This window comes from Rhinolophus sinicus, chromosome 3 (genome assembly GCF_057876585.1).
Source record: "Rhinolophus sinicus isolate RSI-liver-muscle chromosome 3, RSI-T2T, whole genome shotgun sequence".
Taxonomy (NCBI): domain Eukaryota; kingdom Metazoa; phylum Chordata; class Mammalia; order Chiroptera; family Rhinolophidae; genus Rhinolophus; species Rhinolophus sinicus.
The window spans coordinates 91706968-91726555 of record NC_142503.1 but is presented as its reverse complement, the minus strand read 5'-3'; the positions used below and the strand labels follow the sequence as shown (position 1 = coordinate 91726555).

The following is a 19588-nucleotide window of genomic DNA, read 5'->3' as shown; positions in this document are numbered from 1 at the left end:
GGACAACAGCCAACAGATGTGAAGATGGCCGAGGCCACTGGGGTTAGAGGCAACCGAGGGGCACCGTTCCCAGAAAAATGGACACGTGAGCTAGGGTGCTGCTGTGGACTGAACTGGGTGCCCCTCAAACTCCTCTGCGGAAGCCCTAGTCCTCAACATGATGGTATCTGCAGATGGAGCCTGCAGGAGGTACTTGGTTTAGACGAGATCATGAGGGTGGGGACCCCACGATGGGATTCGTGCTCTTCTAAGAAGCCAGCAGGCTCCCACGCCCTGTCAGTACCTTCCATATGTGAGGACACAGCAAGAAGACGGCTGTCTCCAAACTAGGAAAAAGGTCTTCACCCATCTGCAGGCAGCTTGACCTTGGACTTCCCAGCTTCTAGAACTGGGAGCAAAAAATGTGTGCTGTTTAAGGCACCCAGTCTGTGGCCAAGACAAGTGGCTTAAGATGGATTCTGATGCAGCTATCGTGAAAGACAAATGAAATTTATAGGGAGTAACATGGACAGATCTCAAAAACAGTGACGAGTGAAAAGGAAGGAGAGGGAGATTTATAGCACAGTGCCACACTTATAAATTAAAACTACTTATACATACAAAGCAGGCCACGTATATTACAAGAATACACCATCTAAAGGCATATTAAACACATTAGGACAAGGGGAGAAGGGGACTAGAAATGGGGTCGAGCATAAAGGAGAAAAAGATTCAGTAAGATGAATCATGATGTGCTGTGACCCGAGGAGTGATTAACGCGATTCATGTAGGGTGACACACGTGTGTGCATACACACGCACACCACACACGCACACCACACACACACAGCCTGAGGGCAAGCAGAAAATAGAGATTTGGATTTTCCTGACCACAGTGTACACATGAGTGTTAAAACTCTCGACAATTTGAATTAAGGATTTCAGTCTTTGACTTAATAAGACAACCAACAAGATGCTCTTAAACATTCAACATTATAGTGAACTGAGTTGGTAGTGGCCCCTCACTCTACTCCACTAAGGAGGTAAGACAATATACCTATGATTGACAGAGCCACACAGATACACACACACAACTGAATACGATTTGGTATTTCGCTGTAACTTATGGAACCTGTCAATTTCATTCACAATTTACACCAGTTTCTAATTATACTTAACTGAATATTAACCATTCTAATTGCTTAATGCTTTATTGGCTAGATCTAAAGTATTGAGGGACATCTGGCTTGGCAAATGGAATTCTGCCTGCTATTAGAAAAGAGAGCTTACAGCACACATGTTCTTCTCACGCTCTCCAGTCCACGTTCACCCAGGACCATCTCAGAAACACTCCTTAGAACCCACACCCAACACAGTCAGAGCCGTCAGGAGAAGCCCCTGAGGAGCTGCACTGTCTCTACTATTCTTGTTTCACGGCACAGAAGGCTGCCGGCAGGGCGACCGCAGGAGTGAGGCTGGGTTCCTCACTCTCCTGCTCTGCGTCCTCCGCTGCTGCACTTGGTCTCGGGCCACCCCCCAGGGCTAAGATGGCGGGAGCAGCCTGCACAGCCTCTTCCCGCCTAAGAGGGTTCACAGGCAGAAAATGGCCACTTGCCCTGGCTCACCAACTTTCATCAGAGAAGCAGCACTTTCTCATAAGCAACTCTACCAGACACTCCGTCTGCCCAGCCAAAACAAAGTGAAATGCCCACCACACCTGGCCGGGGGAAGGTAATACCAGGATTAGTTTAGACAAACCTCAAGTTTTGTCCCCAGCAGGGGAGAGGCCGCTTGCTGGTGAGCAAAGAAGGAAGGCGGAGGGGCAGACGTCCTGGGTGGGCAACCAACAGTGTCTGCTCTCATTCAAACTACTCCATGGCCTTTCCACAAATCCACTGTATATAACAGGATTCCAGAGGGGGGCTACCCCTCCCACGTGAGGAACCCACAAAGGAGACAGGAGGAAAAAACAGAGAAGAGAATATAACGGAACAACAGCCTGGTGTTAAAATGAGCACCCTGGAGAACAAATAGGAGTTACACATAAGAGGTCAGAAAATTAAACATAAAGCTACTATATATGACCCAGTAATTCCACTCCTGAGTATACACCTAGGAAAACTGAAAACACACCTTCACACAAAAACTTGTCCACAGATGTTCACAGCAGCGTTGTGTTCATAATAGCTGCAAAATAGAAACAACCCAAATGCCCATCAAATTATGAAAGGATAACAAAATGCCGTGTAACCATACCATGGGATACTATTTAGCCATAAAAAGGAACGAAGTACTGACACATGCTATAACATGGATGAATCTGGAAAACATTATGCTGAGTGAAAGTAGACAGACATGAAAGGCCACATACTGTATGATTCCATTTTTTATGTGGAATATCCAGACTAGGTAAATCCATAGAGACAGAAAGTAGATTTGATGGTGACATGGGGGGGAGGGGGGTTGGGAGTGAAATCCTGTAGAAAGATTGTGTGATGGTTGCACAACACTGTCAGTGTACTAACAACCAATGAATTGTACACTTTAAAAAGGTTAAAACGGTGAATTTCATATGAATTTTACCTTAAAAAATAAAAAGTAACAGAGGCATTTTATCAAAGGAACCGCTCTTTGCACCAAGACAAGCAGCATTTTCAACAACAAAAGAACTTTCCAAGCGTGCTCTGCACCATCGTGCCCCTCTCCCCAAATGTACAACTAGTGTACACGCAAGCGTTTTCCAATCCACTCTCCCTTAGAAAACAGAAAATGGCAGGACCTGCAGGCCTCTTCCTGGCCCCAACCCAAACGCCTGCCTAGGCTTGTGCTTCAGAAGCGAGGGTCTCCTTCGCCAGGGCTGCCTGCTCTGCAGGAAGGCACCGTGCAAAACACAGAGCATTAGGAAAACCGCTTTAGTTTGGGACGTAAGGACCAGCTTTTGAAAAGATGCCCTGGGCCCCTCAAATAAGTAACACGCATCTTACAGAAACGGCACATGGGCCACTCAACGCCACACGTGGGCACTGCCGTTTAAAGTCCATTCCAAGACGCTTCCTTGCAGCAGCTGGATGGCAGCACCTGTCTTCCTGATTCAAGGAAGGGCAAGCGGCAGATGTGTGGGGACAGGACAATGCACCCTTGTGCAAACACAGCACCCCCATTCTGAGATGGGCTGCGTGCCCCCATCAGAGCTGGATGGGAGTGCCCAGCTTTAGGGGCAATGGTCAATTGGGGTGCAGATTTCCTGGCAAGACACCCTCCTCCTAACACAAAATAAAACCAAGCACTATTTGCAAAGAGGAAGCCTAGAAACACAGAGCTCCATCCTGGGGTCTGAAGCTCAGTTTACTGGTCCCAGAAGCCCTGCGCCCTGACCTCCTGGAATTAATACCGCAAAGTAACATTTTTAAAGTTGGCTTCCGCCTTCCTCTTTCACCCCCACGTGGTCCTCGCACCTTTTCCTTTCTCCATAAACAGTCTTTCCGGTTCCTCAGGCCCTCACTTTCACTTGAAGACGACCTCCCTCCCACATCCCAGAGAAAACAGACGCATCACACACCGCAGCTTCCCTGCAGCCACCCCAAGCCTCAGTGCTTCTCTCCAACCTGCAAACAAGTCAGAGCCTTTGCCTCCTGAAACAACCCTTCCAACACACACACGTCGGCCCTCCCTTGCTCTCACTCCCCCCATGTCCCAGGGAGCTGCTCCCGGTCAGGCGGGACCAGAAGGCACCTGGGCAGCCCACAAGGCAGCGCTCTGCCTGGACGCCAGGCTGCAGTCTCGGATCCTGAAGAGAAAGTGGCGGCCCTGAGAGCCAGCCAGCGTGAACCCCCCACCAGCAGGTACCTGACTTGCCACCAGGTATCACACTATAATTAGTTGTAATTGAAGCCCAACATAATTAATTACATAATTCTGAAGTGTTCAACTTTAATTCCATTAAAATTACATCATGAAACTGGGGAATTACAAAGGATTACTGACAAAAAGCAAATAGGGATGAACAAAGAAACTCCAGGCTGACTCCCTGCCTATCTGAGTCACTCGCCCCACGCTAAGTCACCCCACCTGCTCTGAATGAACATGTGTCCGGGCCGCTTCTAGAAGGGCCTACACACCAGGCACGAGTGACACTGGCCTGCTGGACGCTCAGCATCACTGGACCCTGAAGTCCGCGCATCCAGGGCACTGCTCCCTGCACCTTCCACAGCAGCCGCCCCCACAGGTGGCCTGTCTAAGTGCCACTCTCCCGGCTCCATCTCTGCCCTGGCCACTCGGACCCCAAGGGCCCTCCTGGGAAGGCCAGGGCCCGGCCGCCTCCCTCACCCTCACCCCGAGCACTCGGCCTGGCACCTTCTCTCCCGGCCCAGTCCAGCTCCAGCTCTTACTGGACTATGACAGCCACACCCTCCTCGCTCCATTCTTTACCATGTCACCCGCCACTCAGCCTTTCATCTGAGGATTCCAGAAGGACTATCCTAAACACAAGTCTGAGTGCTCAGTTGTCCCTGTTCAATTTAAAACATAAATTGTAAAAACGCCTTCAGAACTAGAAATGGCTCCACAGGGCTTTGCACAGAGGCCCTGCTCTGCCGTCCCCAGGCCCTGGGCACCGACTGGCATTCTGTAATGGACTTATTCTGTGTTTACTTTCTGTCTCCCCTGCTGGGATGTAAGTTCCTTGAAGGCTGGGATTTCCTGCCGCTCAGATCATTAGAACATTGTGCTAGAACAGTGCCTGGCGCAAAGACAGCATAAGTCAATGGAGCGAGATGGCCCAGGCTCATCTTTCCAGACCCCTGCCCTGCCCTCCTGACACACAGGCGCCTTACAACCTGACGCCTGGGATACTCTGTGTCCTTTGGTTCTCTGACCAGCGGGGCCGGGGACCTATTCCTCTTGGTACCCCCAAGACCTTAATAGGAGCCAGTGCGGTGATCAGGCACCATGGAGACGTGCTCAATGAATGAATGAATTGCCCAGCAGTCTATAAAAAAATGAGCTGCTCCAAAAACAAACAAAACTGTAAACAACTTCACTCATTTTTGCATATTTTCTTTTTTTAAATTTATAACTTTAATAGAAAACAAGCTGCATTGTCACAAAAAATCAGCCATGCAAAAAATCATCTGAGGGGGCGGCCAATTAGCTCAGTTAGAGAGCGGTGCTCTTAACAAGGTTGCCAGTTCGATCCCCACATGGGCCACTGTGAGCTGCACCCTCCACAACTAGACTGAAACAACTACCGTGTTTCCCCGAAAGTAAGACCTAGTCGGACCATCAGCTCTAATGCGTCTTTTGGAGCAAACATTAATATAAGATCTGGTCTTATTTTAATATAATATAAGACCGGGTCCGGCTAGGTCTTATTTTCAGGGAAAACCGGTATTTGACTTGGAGATGATGTGTCCTAGAAAAACACACTTAAATAAATAAAAAGTTTAAAAAAAAAAACCATCTGAATCCAGAGTCGCCTAAAAGCTCCATTTTTCTACGAGAACTCCCTGAGGACTAGAGGCTGAGATCCAAAGAGTGTCTCTGGTCAGGCTTCTCTCCAGATGCCCACCCACAGACCCTCAGTAAACCCACCTCCTCCTGAGCTCACCCAACACTGGCTTCATGTGCGAGTGACAACAAATCCCCGAGCAGTCGGTGCTTCCGGGGGACATGCACGAGTTTGAATCCAGAATCACTGTAGTAACTAAATCAACCAGGCTCATGGGGGACTGAGAGTGGGGATTTTGTCTTGGCCATCAAGGGGCTAGATACAAATAGCATCTAACAGCGAATCACTATGCAGCATCAGCATCAGACCCAGCGTCTCAGGAAAGAGTCCTGATTGAGACTCATGCTCCCAGTCTGGCGCTCGAACCAATGCCGCTGGACAGGACACGACCATCCCTCTGCCAGCTCGCTCCCTCCCTCCAGCCCAGGTCCCACGATCAGGCCTCTCTCCTGCCTACCAGTTCCCCAAGACTTTTCCCATAAATCTGCTGTATGCACGGATGGGACATGGAAGGAAGGACAGCAGCGACACAATAAACAAGGCTGCTTTCAGCCTGACGTCATAAGTACACCTCACCACTAAAGTTGCTAATGGGACTGCTCATGACCCGGGGGAAAGACAATCTGTCAGACAATCCTTCTGTTTGAAGCTCTATCTCTGAGCTGACGCTGAAGTCTCAGGGCAGAGGAGGCTCTAGAACATTCTCAGATCCAGCAGGGCCTCAACCAGAAGGTGTCCACCCACCGGCCAACCCAGGTACCCTCACATCCACCTCCCGCTTCTTTCCATCTCCAGCTGCTCACATTCAGTGACCCACCCGTAGCCAAGCTCATCTAGGGTGGCCGTGGCCAGGGGGCCCCTTCTGAATCCCAACAGCCTCATCATGAGGACCCCACCACTTCAGCTGAGAGCTGGTCTCGGGAACAGCAGGGTCGGCAGGAAAAGCACGGGCTGGAGCGCAGCAGACGAGGCGTCCAGCTTCCTCGCGGCTTCTCGCCCACCAGCCCTACTGTATCTCCTCCATGGGGCTGTTGTGCGCATGACAGGAGAGAAATTAAGAGCCTAAACCAATGCTGCTTGCGGTCAATACTGAGGAAATAATAGCTGTTAGTGTATAGATTTAAAACACCCTTTTTTAAAGCATCTGTCTTGTCGCCAGGGGACATAAAACCAGCTACATTACGTGGAGTCCAATACACCACCAATGAATTCCTTCTCTTCTCCCTTTACTGAAACAGGGTGCAGGCCTCGCTCCAGGGCTGGGAAAGTTAGCCGTGAACGTGAGGCCCCTGCTTAAGGTTAGTTCTCAGCCCTTCCCACCTCAACCGATGCCAGACTCTTACGCACCAACCAAAACGCAAATAACTCCTCCTCAGGCTTCACTGGGACCCCAGCTCACCTTCTAGACTTCAACACCAACCTCTCTGCTGAGCTGCACCCCTCCTTTTCCCCAGGGCTCACCTGTGAATGCCCACCGGTCCCCCAAGTCCCACATATCCTAAAAAGGAGCACACGCTCTCCCCCAACCTGGGGTGGCTCCTCTCTCTCCTCCCTATCCCTGTGGACGCCAGGACTCACCCCAACCCACGCTGGACCTGGGGTCCGTGGCTCCTGTCGGCCCCCCTCAGTCAAGTCCCAGCAGCCCTCACCTCCCCAAACCCGGGCACGTGCTTATGCAGCCAGACAGTGACGTCACCGCTACAAAAATACCCTACGTACTTTCTTTGTAAATGAAGCAGCAGAGAAAGTACACAGGCTTTGAAGGCCACAGGCAGCGTCTGAGGGCTGAGCACACGGGACAGTTCTCCGGCGCCGACACCCAACCCTTCAGGTCCTCCTATCCACGTGTCTTGCATCGAGTGGGTTCTAATCATAAGTCCACGCTTTCCCCGTTCACGTGGGGAACTTTCCTCCCATTTAGGCTGTGAGCAGAGTCAATGGACAAATCTCTGTCAAAGAATTGTTCTACGCACTTCTAGTTTTTTAAATGTGAATTTGTTATGTTTTATGTGCCACCAATACAATTATGTATATTTTAACCGATGTAAATGTCACTTCGCAAAGAAGGAATTTAATAAACAGGAATCAAAAAGAAATCCATGTTGTATCAGTGTGTACCTATCAGTAGCTTCCAAAACACAGGCATTTTAATATACCCCACCCACCTCTGACAATGCTAAGAAGAATTGTTTGCATTAACTAGCTGAATGAGTCCTACATCAGAACACATGGGACTGCCCCCTGAAAAGAGGCCCCTAGTTCTCATGCAGCAGCACCTACTGGGTGCCACGGGCAGGGTAAGACAGCAGGTACGTAACATAAGATGGAGAGCAGGAGCAGGAGTGGTAAGGATGGCGGGGGGCTATGGTAGGTGCAAGTGGTCAGAAACACTGAAGAGGGAAGCCATAGCTCAGAGGGGGGGCCTCAGAGGCCTGGCCACCCCACTACTGTTCTGCTGGAAGAATCGTTCTCTCGCCCATGCTCCCCCAGGCACCCAGAACTCAGCTCAAGCTTCCCCTCCTCTCTGAGACCCATTGAGCCCAGTCCACCACCCCTCCCACCCCTCCCCCGACCCCTCCCCCCCCACAACCCCTATCTTGGCGCCCTTCCTCTGCAGCCCTCCAGTGTCTCATGCACACAGCTCCAAGCACACAGCTCTGTTACGGCCGAATCCCAGCTGCCCCGTCCACCTCTGCCCACACAAGGCTGCCACCCTACCCTGCCTCATGGTGCCTGGCACACAGGGGCTCTCCCATAGCACTGGTTTTAAAACAGAGGAAAGAAGGTGAAATAAGGCCGGATACTCAGGTGTGCAGAGGGAGGATGAATCTGGGATTCTCCTAAGTGAGCAAGGTTTAGGAAAGGTAGAAACCACCAGCAGGACCTGTGCTGGCCTGAGGAACGTGGTCCCCACTCAGTGCCAAGGTGAGCCCTGTGGGTGTGTAAGGAGAGGACGGCAGCATGGAATCAATGGGTCGGGAAAATTCATCTGCAGCCACATCTGTAACGGATTGCAACCTGTTTAGAACAATTCTGAAACAAGTAAGGGCTACACACTCAACCCTCAAAACTAACTGCATACACACACACAAAAGATTTATTAAAGTAACAGTGCCTTTTAAAATGACAGCATAATTACATACCAACACAGAGCAAAGTAAAACAATAGCAAACCACTTTGTACTCCCCTGATAACGACATTCACCCATAACAGCAATATCCTCCCCTCCCAATCCTAGGTCCGTGCTGACACATTGGGGTGCAGGGCTGACGAATAAGTCGGGGGAAGACAGATGACCGTGTTCCCTCTGGGATGGCCAGCTCCAGGGAGCAGCATTCTGATTTCCTGGCACTGCTCTCCAAGGTGAGTGCTCGCTAAGCACCGGCCACCTCACTGGTCTGCGCCTGCGTCTGACTGCAAGGCCGGTGCTGGACCATCACCTGGACAGGACCCTGCAGTAGCTGGGGCTTCCTGTCTGGCTCCCAGGTTCCACTCGTGCCTACAGAGCAAAAGCATGACTGCAAACCTGACCTTGTCTCCTGCTTGGCTGAATGATGTGACAGCACACAGTATTATATAAGTGAGGAGTTGAGGGACAGCTAAAATGAAGCAATTCCACTCAATTCATGTTTCTGCACTGGTTTACACGAAGGCTCCTATACTCCGTCTTCTGTGTCAAAGTTATGCAACATTTCTGCTGTGTGAACAAGAGAGGAAGATGGAATTTGATTTGAAGGCCTACTTATCATTTTAGTTGTAATTTCTCTTACGTTGGAGATTCAAAACCTTTTCCCTTTCAAAAGTTTATGTTTTATGGGTAGTAGCTATCTACATGCTTGGTGAGAGCAGAGAAGAACAATGGGAAACAAATAATTCACTGTACACAGATCTGCATGGGTTCAAGTTCTAGGTTAACTACCATGGTGCAAAACAGAAAATAAAGGACATGTTTCACCAGTATCTGCCACACCTTTCAAAATGAAGCAAAAATGGTGATAGGAGTAACAGAATGTTTCTATTTTCAGGGTAAGAAAAAAGTCTTTTCCAAATCTAATCAAAAATTAAATGTACCAATTCCCTCCAGCAAGAATTTTATTTTTGATTTTCATTTACATAGTATCTTTCTTCCAAGAATCTCAAAATAATGGAGCTCCACAAATACTTTAAAAAAAAAAACAACAGTTGTTACCACAAGGGACAGGCTTGGCAGGGCAGGAGCTCAAGACGAGGGGCAAGGCATGGCAGGCAGTGACAGCAGTGGGCCCTGGGGGCTGGCAGTGCCCAGGCTTGAGGGTGGCTCCACAGAGGTCCCTGCTTTACTGACAACCCACTGGCCTCACTTATGTTTGTGGCTTCAGGCTCTTCAAGCCAAGGATTTACCTTTGCTGTCATTTACTCGTTTTAATCAAATTATTTTGATCTAAATAGCAATTTCTCCCCTAAGAACAGGATAGAAGGTGGCAATAAACCAAAGACCCTCACAAGCCCCAAACAACAACTGAATCAAGGCGCCTAAATGAGTTCATATTCTTTTTGGTCTACAACACATAAAACTATGTTAGAAAATAAAATATTAACAATTGGGGGGAAGATCCAATGTAAGAAAAACTGTCTTGCTTTTAGGGGCAAATTGGGAAGAAGCTTCGAGCTGGTTGTTGGCGGGGAGGTGGGGGGTGGGGGGTTGTTTTATAGCTGGGTGGACAGGATCTGAATGTCTTACATTTAACAAAAAGCTGTCAACACCCAAATAAAATTTTAATGACAGTAAGAATGACATTCTATTTCTCACAATTTCACAATATTCAGTTAAGAGCTTATTTGTCAATTTGTTTTTCCCTTAACCAAACTCAAAACACCTCACCATACATAACTTTAAAAAAAAAACAAAAAACATTAACTGCTTTTACCTATTGAATAAACACAGACAAGTGGAAAAATGTCTTTAAGAAAACAGGCCCCATGCTGGTATACTAAGTGTAATGCTAAGAAAGAGCAAGCTTCAGAGTAAGCTCTGCTAATTTCCTCCAACATTACTTCATAATTCAGAATCAAAAGCATCCATGATTTCAATTGTCAGCTGACTGTGTCAGCCAAGTCATGGGCCTGACTTGGTAGGCCTGTCATGGCTTCTTGTGTTTTATAAAGGTGTGGGCCACCTTGGTGAAGAATCTAGTCCATTTCATGTAAATCTCCTACCAGGCTATTTTTCCAGTTGCTTGGCTGTGTTAGGTCAATTCTTGGGAGGAATGAACACTCCCAACCTCATTCCCTTCCAGTCCCATCTGATGGTGTTTCTAAGGATGGAGTGGGGGCAGGGGTGGATTTCTTCTGAGTAGGAATCCATACCAATCACCTTCAGGGAACTTCCCAGGCTGCCCATGGTACAAGGAGTCTAGTAAACACAAAAGCTCTGCTCTGGACCTTCTGCAGTAAGGAAAGCCTGCGGATTCAAATGAAGAAACTGACATTTATCTTGGGCGCTAACATCATCCTATCGGTATTTAACTACAGCAAGAATTAGAATTATTGGGGTGGCCGGATGGCTCTGTTGGTTAGAGCGTGAGCTCTGAACAACAGGGCTGCCAGTTCGATTCCCACATGGGCCAGTGAGCTGCACCCTCCACTAGATTGAAGGCTATGAGCTGCTGCTGAGCTCCTGGAAGGGCGGCCAGTTCAATTCCCACACGGGATGGTGGGCTGCGCCCACTGCAACTAAAGATTGTAAAAGGGCGACAGGACTTGGAGCTGGGCTGCGCCCTCCCCAACTAGACGGAAGGACAATGACTTGGAACTGATGGGCCCTGGAGAAACACACTGTCCCCCAATACTCCCCAATAAAAATTTTAAAAAAAGAATTAGAATTATTTTTATTACAGAGTTGTTTATTTTTCAAAGAAAAGGTTCTTGATGGATTTTGCGACAAATTTTATGTCTTTCAGAAAGAGCTGTTTGCCCGCATTATGTTTTCTAACGGTGTTACATTACGTGACGAGGGTAGTGCACTCACTTTTTCCGAAGCCCAGGTGCATTAGCCCAGGTGCTTCAAAGCTGCTTTAGGTGTGGAGCAAATAAGAGGACCGCCACCAGTTATCTCTCAATCCCAGGTAACTTCCTGCAGGGACACCTCCTGCCCAGCCAAAAACTACTCTCTACCAACTTTCTCAGAAGATAGCTGAAAAGCAGGACTGGTTACTGCTCAGCAAATCCACAAGTGTGACAGGACCAAGAGCTCAATACAACTCTTAGTTGTCCTCTTCAATAAAACCAATACCTAAACGCCGACCAAAACTTGGTTCTTCAGCACACAGCAAAACCAGGCGTATTTAGCTGGCTGTGAAAGCTAGAATAGGAAAAGTGACCAGACAATTCAGAGTGCCTCACCATTATCTTTTATTGAACTATTTTATCCCCCTAACCATTTTTTTTGGGGGGGTGAGTTATATCTCTAAATGTAGAACTTCTAGGGAAAGTAGTTTCTCTCTGAATTCTAGATTATTATCAGGGTATAATAAATGTGCCCAAATGCTCGTGACAATAAATGTTTATTAAGTTAGAAATCACAAATGAACTCACAACCTTTTTGCTCTAAAAGTTACATAATACAGATATTAAATCACTTGTCTAATTATGCCACTAACATCCCTTTTTTGCCCCATGACCTGCACAGGCAGATGTCTCAGGTGTCTAGGCGGCCAGTCCCTAAAACGCCCAGCACGACTGGAACGTCCAGGTAAACTGTAATGGGGCACAAGGAGCGGTCATGGGGCTGGCTGCTCTTCAAATAGCTTCAGCAAAACAAATGGCCATAAGTAAAAAGTGTCTCTATGCTTTGCTATAATAAGATTCAAACACAGGATTCCAAGAATTCCACCTGTTTCCAATTAGATACCAGAATTGCTTGAGTGTTTAAACTACATTCACTTGCTACTTATACAAAACAATTCTTCCGGGTTTTTTGAACATTTTAAGAATGTTAAAATAAGATTAAGGGTCTGGTTTAAACAATCAGAGGCAGGGGAATTTCAGCTGAAACCAAAACTATCTCTCTGCAGCCATAATGCAGAGCTTCAGACAAAACAACAGGACAAGATACATGAATTTCTGTCTTTGACAATTACTTGTAAAAATCAGACCTTTCAGGAAAAGCAATGCTATTTCTAAAGTTATACATTAAATAATTTTAAACAGGTTTTAAAATCACCTCTAAAATTATGTATCATTCTGTATCAAATTATGTTAGAATAACTTCTACAGTAACGTTTAGGTAGCATTTGTGTTACAGTCCATCAGATACACCTGTCTTTTAAACATGTGAAATCTATACAAGGCCAAATGTGTGAACTATATATAATGGAAGCACAAGTTGGAATTTGGCCTAGCTCTGTAGGACTTTTTACACAATGAATTTCTCTTTTTAAGAAAAGACAAGTTTTCCTCTAACAAATCTGTCCTTCCTTCATTTCACTGCAGATGTTCCTTGGACTTTATGTTATAAATGAGCTGAAATGAATATGGATTTTTCTACTTCGAGCCTGTTTTCTCTCCTAAGACACAGAACAGGAGCACAGCCTCAGGAACAGTTTTGACTGTTGCCGGCTACAGGTGGGAGAGGGGCGGGGGGGGGGGGGGGTGTGTTCTGGAACACAGACTAATGTTTCTACACAGCTCCCGTATAAACCTGGGTGAGTTTGTTTTAATTGTACACAACATGGGAGAGGATTTTTTCATCAGCCATTAAAGGTCGCCGGCTCAAACAGCTCACCAGATAGCTTTTCCTGGTTAGCTCAGTGGATCAGGAGAAAATAATTCGTGAGGGGATTGGCAATCTGTCCCCTTTCCCTTTCCAACTTTCTCATGTAGCTAAAGACTGGCAGGAGATAGGTGCAACCGGGGAAGCAGGAGAAGGGGGTCTCTATGGACCCAACTACATCAGGAGTTGTTGCATAACTTCATCCCTTCACTGACTTGCACAAAAAATAAATAAACCTACACATAATTTCACACAGAAAAAAACTTGAATCAACTGACAATGACCCTTCCGCACACCCAGTCTCAGACACCGATATTAAAAGAACCAAGAAAATAAAGAGTAACAGCATAGAAACCTTTGATTTGTTTACTCATTATTTCATAAAGGGTACTAGATGATACATATTTCAATCAAAACAATATACTTCTAATGAGAACAGTCCGGGATGATGGGTAACATACACAATTCCTTAATAGAAAAAAAAAAAAAGGCAACCAGAAAATGGACTTATAGCAAAACTGAAATTGCTTTATTTTTTAAAAAGAGGAAAAATTTTACAGTTTACTTTTGCAGAGGTTCCTTAAAAGGGAACACTAATCCATGTAAGAATAATGCCCCAAAGGAAAGCCAGTCACTGGCAGGCCCCCATCCCAAAAAGCTATGCTAACATACAAAGTTACATGAGCTTGTTTTAGAAAGTGTCCTCTTTTCAAACGTGTATTTAAAAGGCAAATTTATACAATGGTGTTTTTCTTATTTAAAAAAAAAAAAAAAAAAAAAAGCCTGGTTTTTACAAGTGTGGGATAGGATAAAAACTTGTCCAACTAGTCTTAGCAACACCAGAGCACTGAAACTTCTATACCACAAGCCTTTGGGACTAAAAAGGAAACGAAATAGAGCTCGATCTTCATAAACTCTCTTCCTGGGCACACACTCTGAGTCCCAAGGCAGCTTCAAGAAAGACCAAGCGCAGGGACTAGGAAGAGCACAGCCCCGGCTCACTGGCTGTGGGAGAGGAGCACAACTAAGTGCCTTATCTTGCAGGGACCCGCTGAAGTCTATAAGCAGGATCTGGGTCTAGCTGAGACCAGCCTCTTTACCCTCAGGTATCAATGCCACAACCCGCACTGGGCTCTGCAGGCAACCTGATCTCAATGGAAGGGGTTCTGGAAAGATGAGAAGAGTCTGAAACTAATGAATTCTCTTCTCAAACTGCAGTCTCATTGGGTCACTTACTGTCTGTGGGAATAGAGGTGACGCTAAACTAGATATCAACTCAAAAGGCCTCTTCAGGGCCCAGAGAAAGAACCAGTTTCGCCTTATACTTGAACTTTGGCATTTCATAGTCAGCTGAAGTTTTTCAAACATGCTGCGATGAAGCGGCAATAGCAAATCATCTAAGGCCAAATCGCATTTATCATCAAAAGCCAGTGGAAGGAGCATGATTCTTTTTAAATTCAAGATCAACATCTAATGGTTCATTCACATAAACCTACAGGGAAACTTTCAATCGAAATCCAAGGGTTGCACAGTTAAATGTCCTCATGATTCCCTGAAGAAGTAGCTAATCACTTGGGGGGAGGAGGGATGAGGGGACACTGTCAGAGTTCATAAGATCTAATAACTCTCTAGAAACCAAATGTATTTCCCAAGCAGTTTTTCCAGGATGCTTAAAAAAGAAACCTCGTTGATGTCAAGCTAGAAAGTCACATTTAGGAAGACAAGAAAAAAAAAGAAAATTAAGGTTTGTCTCTTAAAACTCCACAACGGGTTTTACAGTAAGCACAGGAATTAAATTATGGTAAAAGGGAGCTATTTTTACTAAAACAGGGTAGACCAATTTATCAAAAATGGCATTCGCCTGTGTTCATTACATTCAGGAATCTAATTTACACAATAGACACTTTGGAGTAATCTATTTTAGTCAATAAATACTCAAACTCCTTTAAGTTTTAATCTTATTGTAAATACATAGTTCCCATAGTCTTCTTCCTAGTTAAGCAAGAAATTTGAAGAAATTTCATAACGACTATGAGTCTGCGTTATCGTTCTTATGTAGACAACGGCAGAAAACAAGCACATACAATTAAAGTTGTCAGACTCCATTTATATATGTTTTAATCTAATCCGCTTCATTTCATACAATCCTGCATCTGGATTTCATTTGCTTTCCTCCTAAAAGTATTGTAGGTCACTAGCACCAGTCCTCCCGGTTAGGAAAGTTTGGACAAGTTTACCCTCACTCACACCTTCGAGTTGGGAGCAGTAGCCGGCCCCCAGGAACGCTGAGGGACCCCTGGAGAGCCAGGCCGCCCTGGGCCCTTCTCAGCCACAGACTGCCCCCAGCGCTCACGGAGCTTCTGGCCCACACGCCGCTCACCTTCAACTCGGCTTCGGCTACGCACAACATCCACCTGGCCGAGTCCCGAGGCTGTCCAGGCGCCGCGAGCGCGGAGCTCGCAGATTCGGGCTGAACCCCGAGGGCGCGCCGCTCTTCTGGGTGGAAGGTGGCAGACAAGAACGTGCCCCCTGCGCACGGCGGCGGCTCAGGCGCTGGATGGGGAGCCCTGACACGGTCTCCCAGCGGCGCCTGGGGTTCGGCGCGCGGACCACAGTCCGGCGGGGCCTCTAGGGCTTTGCTTTCCAGAACCCGACCCGACAAGGCATTTCGAAGCGGACCCGCCGCCTGTTCCATCGAGCCGTCAGACCCTGCTGGGAAGGCAGGGCCCCGGAGGAGAGGGCCAGAGGGGAGCGGGCGGGTCACTGGGGTACACGGGAGCCCCTGGACCCGGGGCGAGGGCTGCCGAGACAGGCGGCGGGGAGGAGGCGCCCCCTTCTTGGGCAGACGGCTCGCCGGGACGCGGCGCTGGACCTGCGCTCGGGGAAAGTTGCAGCCCCCAACCCGCGCCCGCACCGGCGCCCGCCGGGAGCTCCCAGGCGCCCTGACCCCCGGCTCCGCGAGCGGGCCGCCTTCGCAAGTTTCCCCGAAGCGCCGCTACCCCGGTGCTTGGCCGCGAAGGGGTTGGTCCGCGCCACTAAAGCGGGCACACAAAAGAGCGGGACGGCTGCGGGGGTCTGCGGGTGGCCCCGGGGCGCCCGCCCGGACGTAAACAAACCCCCGGGTCCGCGCTAGGAGCCCAACGCCCGGTGCGCAGGCGACACGGCCCAACGCGCTGACAGCCGGGAGCGGCGGTCCGGGCCCGGGCCGGGCCGGGGCCGGGGAGAGCGGACGCCCTCCCGGCCACCCGCCCGCCTGGCCGGAGCCGGGCCGCGCCGCCGCCGCCGCCGGTGGCCGCTCTGACCCTCCCCCGAGCCGGCGGCACCACAGCGCCACCAGCCCCAGCTCCGCCGCGCCGGCGGCAGTGGCGGCGGCGGCTCCTCCTGGAGAGGCAGGCGCTTCACCCCCCACAGCAACTCCCCACAAACTTTCCCCGGGAATACGGCGGGCCGGGGGCGCGGGGCGCGCAGCCAGGCGCGGCCGCCGGGCCGTAGCCCCCTCCCGGCGCAGCGCCGCCGCTGCGGCCCGCCGCCCGCTCCCCGCTCGCGCGCACCCCGCGGGCCGCCGGGGCCGCCCCCTCCCCGGTCCCGCGGCGGCGGCGGCGGTGGCGGCGGCGCAGGGCCGGGGGGGCGCCCAGGGTGGGGGCCGACCCCGGGGGCAGCGGTGGCGGCGGCGGCTCCCGGCGCCATCTTGGGCTGATCGATGAATTGAACAAAGAGGATCAATTTCTGATCAAGCGAGTTATCAATGGGGGCCGGAGAGCGAGAGGGACTTGTCCTCGACTCGGCCCCGCTTTCCCCGGCACCCCCCTCCTCCCCGCCGCCGCGGCCCCCCGGCGGCCGGGCAGCCCGGGGCCCCGGGGGAGGCCGCGACCGCCCGCAGCCCCCACCCCCGGGCGAGAGGCCGAGCGCGGAGAAGCCTGACCTGCAGCTGCTGTAAATCAAAGCGCTTCCAATATTGAAACATCGATCCCACATTGGCCGCCATCTTGAGACATATTGAGACGGAGTGAGAGGCTGATAGAGAGGGGGCTGGAGTTCAGGAGCCGCCAGGAGGCAGCAGGCGGGCGGCGCCAAAACCCGGCCTGGAGCCGGCCGCCGCCGCCGCCACCGAGGACGCGGACTCCTCCTCACGGCGCCGCCGCAGCCATGGCGAGCCCGAGCCGGAGCCGGAGTCGGAGCCCGAGGGCGCGGCGGCCGCCGCGGGGCCTGACGCGCGCTGCCCCTGTCCCCTCCCCTCGCGCCGGGCGCCGGGCCCGCGACCCCCGCCCCTCCCAGGCCCCCAGCCCCAGCGGGCACCGCTGCCGGCCCGGCCCCGTGGGGGCGCTGGAGGGCAGCTGGAGGGGCATCCCGGGCCCCCGCGGGAGGCCCCGGGTCCCGCTCACCTGGGGCTTGTGTCTGACCCCCGGGGGTCGCGTTTGCTGGCCGAGCGCCACCCCTCAGGGCCCTCGGTTGGGGGCTGCGGTCGCGTTGGCAGCGGGCGCCGAAACAGCGCAGCTTTCGCTCACTGTCCTGCGAGGCGCCGCGGGCGCGGAGCCGCCGCGACCACCTGCCCGAGCCCCGACTCAGCGCGGCCCGGGCCCACGGCGGCGGTCGTATTCCCGGTGTGCTGGCCAAACACCCAGCCCCTGCACCCCAGCCGGACTCAAGACCAATCCCACCAGGGACCAAGCATTTCATCTTGGGGGGAGTGAAGTTCGGGGAAGCCAGACCTAACCCTCATGTTGCCATACACGTTAATGCCCCGCACAGTGGCTGCGAGGTCCCCGCGTCGCGCCGCACCGCAAACCGGTGGCCAGGGGTCTGTGCAGCCCCTATTTGCCTGAGCTGCGCCAGTTTAGGCCACCACAGGAAAAGTCTTGGAGCACAGCTCAGTATTGCCCCGCACCGCTTCAGCGGTAGTCCTGGAAACTTCCTGTAATCCAGACATCTCGGTTTTTACTCCTTTGGGTGCAGAAACTTGAAAAGTGTGGGTGCATTTATAACAAAAAGTATGGTTCCTAGTTTACAGAAATGCTAAAATTTAAACCAAAAAATCAATTCCCTTTTGATTTGTTTTCTTCGCAGAAACATGGCAAAAAGCACACGTTTTATGATCGTCATCTTCAATTGATTATATACACGTGTGGGTTTTAGTTTCCAGTAGGAGTACTGTACTTGTACACTCCCGCACTTCATTTAAAGTGTAATTAGTTAAAACAAATCCTCAAATTCCTTAATCTTGAAAATTATATGTAAATAAAATCTGTATGAAATACAAAATAAAACATGTGAGATATAATTGCTGTTCAACTGAGTTCGAGGGTTTGGCGCTCATCACAGGAGCGAATTCAGCATTTTTGAATGAAGGGTCTGGAAATGAAAAGTCCCCAGGATTTAGAGAACACACTTGACCCCAGGTTTCGCACTGCTGACCAGGAGGTTCAGCTGAGCCAACACGCGGTTCTTGAGATCTGGAGGGGGCTTCCCTCCACTTCCCCATCGCAGCCTTGACCAGTAGAAGAGGCAGGAAGCAGGTGGGTGGGAGCGCGCGAGCGCCGGGGGCTAGTCGGGAGCCTTGGCCCCAGATGTCGTGACTCCGTGCTAGGCATCACGACCTCGAGACGCCGAGGGCTGCAGGGCTGTGGGGCGCCCGAGCCAGCGCCCGGGCGCAATCGTCCGGCTGCCGCACTGCAGCTCCGACAGCGGCGCCCGGTAGAGGGCAGCGGCGCCCTGACACTAGCGTTCTCGGGTCCCCGCGCACGTGCCCACCGGCGCGCCGCACGCCGGACCACGCCCTGTCCCAGAGCCAGGCCCTTGGCGGGAAACGGCATTGCCACCTCTGGCGATTCCTGTCCCGACTAAATGCCACATCTAACGATTCCTCCCCTATCCCATCCTTGCTGGTATGGCTGCCCTCCCCTCCTATTTGTGCAGTGGCAAGCTCAGGAGACCTCAGGATTGCTCTAGGAGGGCTAGACAAATAAAATGTGCACGGACTTAAAAATATATATATCCTCCCTTGGGGAAGGCTCAAGGAAAGATCAGGGAAATGGTTTGGATTTGGTGCAGATGTTCTCAATCTAATTACCGTGTCAATCCCTTAGGTTTAAACCAAAAAAAAAAAAAAGTGAAATATGTATGACCTGTGTAATACTCCAGAAGTACATCTGGTTGGAATTCAGGATTCTGAATCTACTGCAATACTGAAGAAATAAATTTGATACGTATTAAATACTCTTGTTACATTTCTGGTTTTATTTACATTATTTACATGCTAACTTGACTTAGTAGAAAAACACTACATTGAATGGTCCAGAGGTTAAGCTCTATTTAAATAAAATTTAGATTTCTTCTACCAAAGTTTTGTGTTATAC

The 19588-nt window shown here is 50.1% G+C and overlaps 1 protein-coding gene across 9 annotated transcripts in view; it reads right to left on the bottom strand.

Annotated features, from left to right (window-relative positions):
• CUX1 (cut like homeobox 1) overlaps window positions 1–17453 on the bottom strand; it is a 346843-nt gene extending 329390 nt beyond the window's left edge. Inside the window, exon 1 of one of the 9 annotated variants that reach the window (XM_074328379.2) lies at window positions 17158–17453. In XM_074328379.2, coding sequence (XP_074184480.2) covers window positions 17158–17220 — 63 coding nt within the window. In that variant the 5' untranslated portion in view covers window positions 17221–17453. Of the gene's footprint in view, window positions 1–15615; window positions 16208–17157 lie in introns of those variants that run through there. The other 8 variants (XM_074328374.2, XM_074328378.2, XM_074328380.2 and 5 more) reach the window with 8 other exon arrangements.
• Window positions 17454–19588: the final 2135 nt, after the last annotated feature.